Here is a 7,087-nt window from a genome sequence, read left to right as displayed (position 1 = left end):
CGGCCACACTTACGACATGGGGTTAGCAGAGTATCGAGTGTCAACCTGGAGCACGTGGTGGTTAGCCACTGCTTTCACCCAGGGAAAACTCGTATCTCAGATAATTGGAAGTGCAACAATCACCTTATCAACTCAATAATCATCCATATTCATACTCAGCCATCCGGCTCATAACATATTCTACAATCAGCCATAATTCATTATCATATACAGCCATCCGGTTTATAACATAATAGCACTTCCACCATCCAACATCATCAAACTCATAAAAATCATCATTCAAGCCATAAATAATTTTTTCTCAAATCACTTTACTTTGAAATCAAAAATCAATTCTTTTCAGCCTTGGCTTTAAAATCCCCATTCCTCAAATAATTTCAGGCTCAAAAGCCACTTTTCCTCAAACGTAAATTCTCCTTTTTAAAATAAGGTCAATCTCCACAACATCTTTCGAAACATTTCAGAAACCACACCAAATCAAAAGCCATTTCTGAGAGATTCAAAATCATTAATTCTAAAACAGGATTTGGTAACAAAAGTTCCTCAGCAGAGTCTCAAGTCTTTTAGGGGAGAATGACATAACTCATTTCCTCAAACTCGTCTAAAGTCCTTAAAACCTTGGATTCCTAATGTGAGTAATAAGAATAGAATCTAAGTTCTTTTACTCAGAACACATTTGCAAAACCATTTCTTTTACTAAACCCAAAAACCATTCTCAACCCCATATTAAAAATCTGAAATGTTCCCAACGGCTCGAAAATCATTTTAGTTTTTCTAAACCAGAAATTTAAAGGATACTTTAACCTTTCTTAAAATGTCAAAAAATGGGATTTATCAATCAAAATCCAAGTTCTTTCAAAGTCACTAAAGCTCCTCTAAGTAAAAATTCTTAAATCAAATTCAATTACATAAACCCTTTTCACCTTTAAAATAACTTTAAAGCAAAGTCTCTTCCAAATTGAAATCCACAAGTTAAATTCAGAGACATAAATCCTTTTCACATTCAAAACAGCTTAAAACATAACTTTTATTTAAATGTCTTACACTCAAAAATATAATACCTTTCTTAAGAAGTAACACTAAATCATAGTTCTCTTTTCAATGAGTCATTTCAAAACATAATTCATAACTTTCTTAAATAATTCAAGTAAAATAGTAAAAGCCTTTAACTCATAATTTGCCAAATAACATTTTAATAGAGTCCGGATTCCATAGGAATTTTGGCAGCACCTCTCCTAAAACTTGGACCTTGCTATCCTCTCTGGGTCCCAACTAAACCATTCCGCAACCCTCTTTAAAGGGTTCAAAACCAAATCAGCTCAAAACCCAAATGAATCCAAAGGTGCATACCATTTTCATATTTCAAGAAAACCAATTCAAACTCCAATCAATTTCCAATAGGTTAAACTCGATTTCAAAGATTTTACAAAAATAACTTTAAATAAGCATTTCAAGAACAATCTGTTTCACAAAACCGAACAATAATCCAGCCAAACAAGCATTCATATTCACCCAAGACAACCAACAATACATAAAACTTATACAATCACTCAAAGATACATTTTCTCACATCAATATCCATATATAATAATTCCAATTTATAAAGTGTAGTTTTCTGAAAAGGCCCCTACCTGGATAAGCAAAACCATAATCCAAGTGCCTCACAGAAATCCTTTCGTCTCGACCCGAATTGACGACAACCAAAACCTCAGCTCCGCTTGCTTTCTCAGAAGCAGAAACATCCTCAAACACGACGTGCAAACTCGGTTTCTAATTCCTAAAACATTAATATTGCGGAAAATCTTAAAACACATAATAAAAAACTAATGGCAAGAATTCCGAGATAGAGACACTTACTGGAATAAAAGGAACGGCGCAACAGCCACAGCAACACTTATGCGACACGCAACATTAAAACTCAAACCTACGTTACCAAACCTCAAAGTCTTTAACCAAACATAACCGAACACTAACACAGGGGTGTTCGAAACGTAAATACTTACTGAAATGACAAAACAAAGTAGCGGCGGGCTCTGAACCAGTTTGGCAGCAGCCTCGGTAGCCACCTCAAGCGGCAGTGACGACCGAACTCCGGCGATGGTGACTAAAACCCACATGCAGAGACGATAAAGTTTTCAAAATCTTAAATGAATGAAAACCAAACTCAAAAACCCTTACCGCCAAAGTTTTCCGATGACGACAGCGGGGTTTCGGGCGGCAGAAGTGGTGGTGGCTGGCGCAGGTCTCCCCTCTCTCCTCTGCTCCCGTGCTTTCTATCTCTCTTGCTCTGTGCAACTGGACGGCCTTCTTCTCGCTGGCACGGCGGCTGCAGGGACGACTGGGAGATGCGACAGCGTCTTCTCCTCACTAGCGACAAACACTCGGCGGCGACAATGGCGAGGCAGCTAAGCTTGTTAACGAAGGCAACGCAAGTATTGAATAATATCTTGATAATTTTTAAAGCATAATATCAATTATTATACTTAATTTTCTTTATTCATAAAAATGAAAGTATTGAACCCACATCTCAATTATTTAAATCAAATCATATAGAAATTCTTATTATTTTACAACCACTAAACTTTATAATTTAAATATGAAAATTATTCAATAATTATAAAATTAGATAAAAATTCTAGTTTAATTATCTAAATTTGATCTAATTGACTTTAATAAAATAATTTCTGAAACTAAAGTCTTTAATGAATAAATAAATTAAAATTGACTTATAATAAGGCTTTTCAAAAATTTTGGGTCTTAATAGTTGGGCCGAGTTTGTAGAGAATGATTCAATTGGAGAGTTGTTACCAAGTATATTCTGGAATTGGAGTATATATTTGGGTATAGATATGAACAATATCCCTGTTTGAGTTAGAACTGTAAGGTCGAAACTGGAATAAGTTGTTGAGTGAGAAACACATTATCTTTTTAAATAAATATCTTTTTTTTCTAAAAATATAGGGAATAAATTTATAACTTTAACGTTGTGTAAGGAAAAAGATTTAAGAACCAATAAAGAGAAGAGAGAGTAGAGAGAATCCCAATTAGGATCAAAGAGAAAAGAAATCAATCACTAAAATTTCTCATTATTAGCATTACATTCTTACTATATCTATTTATTAGATCCATTACTAGTAAAATTATTTTTATTGAGTCATGGCTCACTTTTTATTCCTTACATTACATTCATCTTAATGATAATATTGCTCTCAAATTACGATTTTTCACAAATGTTTCGACAAATTTATTTTCAAAACGTTTACAATTTAAATGTTACACTTGTTGAGATTGAATTAACTGAAAACGATCAAAACTAACTTGTACAAAACTAACTTAAAAATTTTTATACTCTGAGCACTAATAATTCGAAAAAATAATGAAAGAAAAATAAACTTATCCAATTGACACCAAACTTAAAATATGAAACTAAACTCAAACGGAAGACTCTAAACCAAAAAGAAGAATTTTCCTAATCTAAGCAACAAAATAGACCGTTAGTTGTTCAAACTCGAACAATCCCTGGCAACGGCGCCAAAAACTTGGTGCACAAAATCACAATCACACTTTTGCAATTCCGCACAACTAACTAGCAAGTGCACTGGGTCATCCAAGTAATACCTTACGTGAGTAAGGGTCGATCCCATGGAGATTGTTGGCTTGAAGCAAGCTATGGTTATTTTGTAACTTAGTCAGGAAATTAGTAATAAAAATAATTGGGTTTATGAAGAGTAAATAACATAAAATAAATAATACTTGTTATGCAGTAATAGAGAATATGTTGAGGTTTTGGAGATGCTCTGTCTTCGGAATTTCTGCTTTTCTACTGCTTTCTTCTTCACGCACGTAGGTCTCCTTCCATGGCAAGCTGTATGTTGGTGGATCACCGTTGTCAATGGCTACCAGCCGTCCTCTCAGTGAAAAGGGTCCATGTACATGGCTAATTATCTGTCAGTTCTCACTAATGTTGGAATAGGATCCATTGATCCTTTTTCACACTGTCACTGCGCCCAGCATTCATGAGTTTGAAGCTCGTCACAGTCATCCATTCCCGGATCCTACTCGGAATACCACAGACAAGGTTTAGACTTTTCGGATCTCAGGAATACTGTCAATTGATTCTAGCTTATACCACAAAGACTCTGATCTCATGGATTTGAATGCTCTGTTGTCAGGAGAGGCAGTCAAACTCGTGAACCAGGTACCCAAGAGATATACATTCAATCTAAGGTAGAACAGAAGTGGTTGTCAGGCACGCGTTCATAGGTTGAGAATGGTGATGAGTGTCACGGATCATCACATTCGTCATGTTGAAGTACGAATGAATATCTTATAATAGAAACAAGCGTGATTGAATGAGAAATAGTAGTAATTGCATTAATCCATCGAGACACAGCAGAGCTCCTCACCCCCAACCATAGAATTTAGAGACTCATGCTGTAGAAGATACAAAAGTCAGATGTGAAATGTCACGAGGTCCATAGTAAGTCTCTAAAAGTAGTTTTTATACTAAACTAGTGACCTAGGTTTACAGAAAATGAGTAAACTAAGATAGATAGTGCAGAAATCCACTTCCGGGGCTCACTTGGTGTGTGTTTGGGCTGAGCATTGAAGCTTTCACGTGCATAGGCTGCTCCTGGCATTTAACTTCAGCTTTTGTGCCAGTTTGGGCGTTTAACTCCAACTTTTATGCCAGTTCTAGCGTTTAACGCCAGAATAGGGTAGAGACTTGGCTACAAAATAAAAATAAATACATAATTATACTAAATAATTTTTTTATATAATAAAAATTATCTCTAACCAAAATATATCTATAATATTGATCCAAAAGTACTAGAATGAAGTTAACTGTAAAAATTCATACATCTCAAATATACTCTTCACTACTTTAGGACAGCGGTGCTAGAGTTAAGCAACAGAAAATTTAAGAACATTAAAGAATTAATGAACAACCTACAACCAGAGCCACAGCATGGCATGCACAACCTGGTAGAGTGTATAGACACCAACAAAGTTAAGAGACAATGAAACTTACATCATCAGAGAGCTTCATGTTTTTAGTGTGTATACGAAGAACTTCAAATCGGCCAACTTCATCAAGAACACCAATATCAATTTTCCTATCAAATCTACCGAACCTTCTCAATGCTGGGTCAATGCTGTTTGGGCGATTGGTAGCTCCAATAACGATAACATGAGCATGAGATTTCAATCCATCCATAAGAATCCTCCTTTCAACTTCACCATGTGTCTTCTCCCTCTTGGGTGCAATAGAATCAATTTCATCAATGAAGATGATGGATGGTGCATTCTTTTCAGCCTCTTCAAATGCTTTCCTCAGATTGCTTTCACTCTCTCCTGCCAGTTTGGACATAATCTCCGGTCCATTTATACAAAAGAAGAAAGCTCCCGTTTCATTAGCAACAGCTCTTGCTATCAGTGTCTTCCCAAAACCAGGGGGTCCATAAAGTAGAATACCTTTGGGTGGTTTCACACCAATTGACTTAAAGAGTTGTGGATGCCTCAAGGGAAGCTCTACCAACTCACGAATTTGTGCCATTTGTTTCCTGACTCCACCCACATCATCATATCCAACTTTATCCAGCCTCTCTTCATCCTCTCTTTTCAAAGGCTCCCCCTCACAGAAGATTTCAGTATCTGGAGCAACCACACAGTACTCCCCAGGATCAGTTTCAATGACCTTAAACTCCACACTTCTCATCCCTCCACGGACAAGAAATAGATCTCCTTTTCTGACAGGACGATAAGCTTCCAAGAAGTAAGCTGCAAAATTTACATTAAAAAGTCATAATATTTTACAAGCACCAAAATAATCATATTCCACATGTAATATCAATGTCGTCCAAGAAACTGAAGATTGTAGATTCTATATATACTACTAAGTCAGTTTGGCATGCATTCAAATCAATTCAATTCAATCAAATATCAAGAAAGGTGACAATCAATCATACGAAGCTTGACAAGCCAAGACTACTATCTCTCCAAATAATAATAATAATAATAATAGCTTGCTATAATTATAACACAAGCAATGTGAATGTGAAAAACACACGTCATGTATAGCCTATTCAAAATAAGAAGTTGTAACTTGTAAGGACTTTGAAGAGAGGTAAGAAATTTTGCAAAACACCCTGACAATCAGTAACGAAGTCTTATAACATTAATAGAAATACTCAAATTAAAGTACTCATCACTAAGAGCAAGCTCATAAAGCAAGTCAAATTAAGTAGCTATCCCTAAACCCGTAACTTAAGAGAAGCTCAAGGTAGAAACTCACATTTCAAGAAAGCATCAAACAGATTGCCAGTGACACCTTCAATGGTATCATCAATAGGCAGAATGTGCACACGTTTCCCATACTTCACATCAGGGCACTGGTGCACGGACACAACATCTCCAAGACGAACCCGCAAATTCGACCTCACAACTTTGTTCATCCTGATCTTGGGCTCTTCACAGGTGTCATCAACAAGAGCTATGCAAACAGTATCCCTCCTTTTCTTGCCCTGCAAACATATACAAATCAAAAACCCCATCTGACTTAGAAGTTGCAATACAAAGAACAAATATAAGAGATAAATTAATTAAAACTTTAAGACATTCTGATAGTTGTACTCCAAACTCGAAATGCTTTCATTAGATACAAATAAATAACATTTTAAATTTAATCCAACTCTATTTGCAACCATGTCAATCAATCATGATCTTCTTCTTAGTATACATGGCCTAGTACTCCACAGTATAAAATTCAAAATCTCACGACACCATCCATTAAGAAAGAACAAAACAAAAACAGCACCCCAGTAAGAGACTCTAAAAAAGAGTACTTTTTTGTGGGGAATCGAATAAATCAATTAAGAGCTAAGACACAGCAAGAGGAAGGTAAGTAAGAAGATAGAGGAGGGTAAGAAAGTGACCTTGATGAGGATAGTGTCGCCACGGAAGAGCTGGAGCAGTGAGAAGTATAAGCTAACTTCACAATAGACAACAAAGGTTAATTTTAAATATGGAGCAGATGCTGATGGTGCTGGGTGAGCAGTGAGAAGCAGTCAAAAGATGATGGCAACAA

The 7,087-nt window shown here is 36.0% G+C and overlaps 1 protein-coding gene across 1 annotated transcript in view; it reads right to left on the bottom strand.

The window, feature by feature from the left end:
* The window catches only part of LOC107621123 (cell division cycle protein 48 homolog), a 3,805-nt gene continuing 1,656 nt past the window's right edge, over positions 4,939-7,087 (bottom strand). Inside the window, exons 7-9 of the mRNA XM_016323161.2 lie at positions 6,936-6,991; positions 6,296-6,524; positions 4,939-5,781 (exon numbers count right to left, since the gene is read on the bottom strand). Of these exons, the coding sequence (XP_016178647.2) occupies positions 5,012-5,781; positions 6,296-6,524; positions 6,936-6,991 (1,055 nt within the window). The 3' untranslated portion in view covers positions 4,939-5,011. The remainder of the gene's footprint in view (positions 5,782-6,295; positions 6,525-6,935; positions 6,992-7,087) is intronic.

This window comes from Arachis ipaensis, chromosome B10, assembly GCF_000816755.2.
Source record: "Arachis ipaensis cultivar K30076 chromosome B10, Araip1.1, whole genome shotgun sequence".
Taxonomy (NCBI): Eukaryota; Viridiplantae; Streptophyta; class Magnoliopsida; order Fabales; family Fabaceae; genus Arachis; species Arachis ipaensis.
Note: the sequence above shows the minus strand (reverse complement) of the source record. Positions and strands in the feature narration are given on the sequence as shown.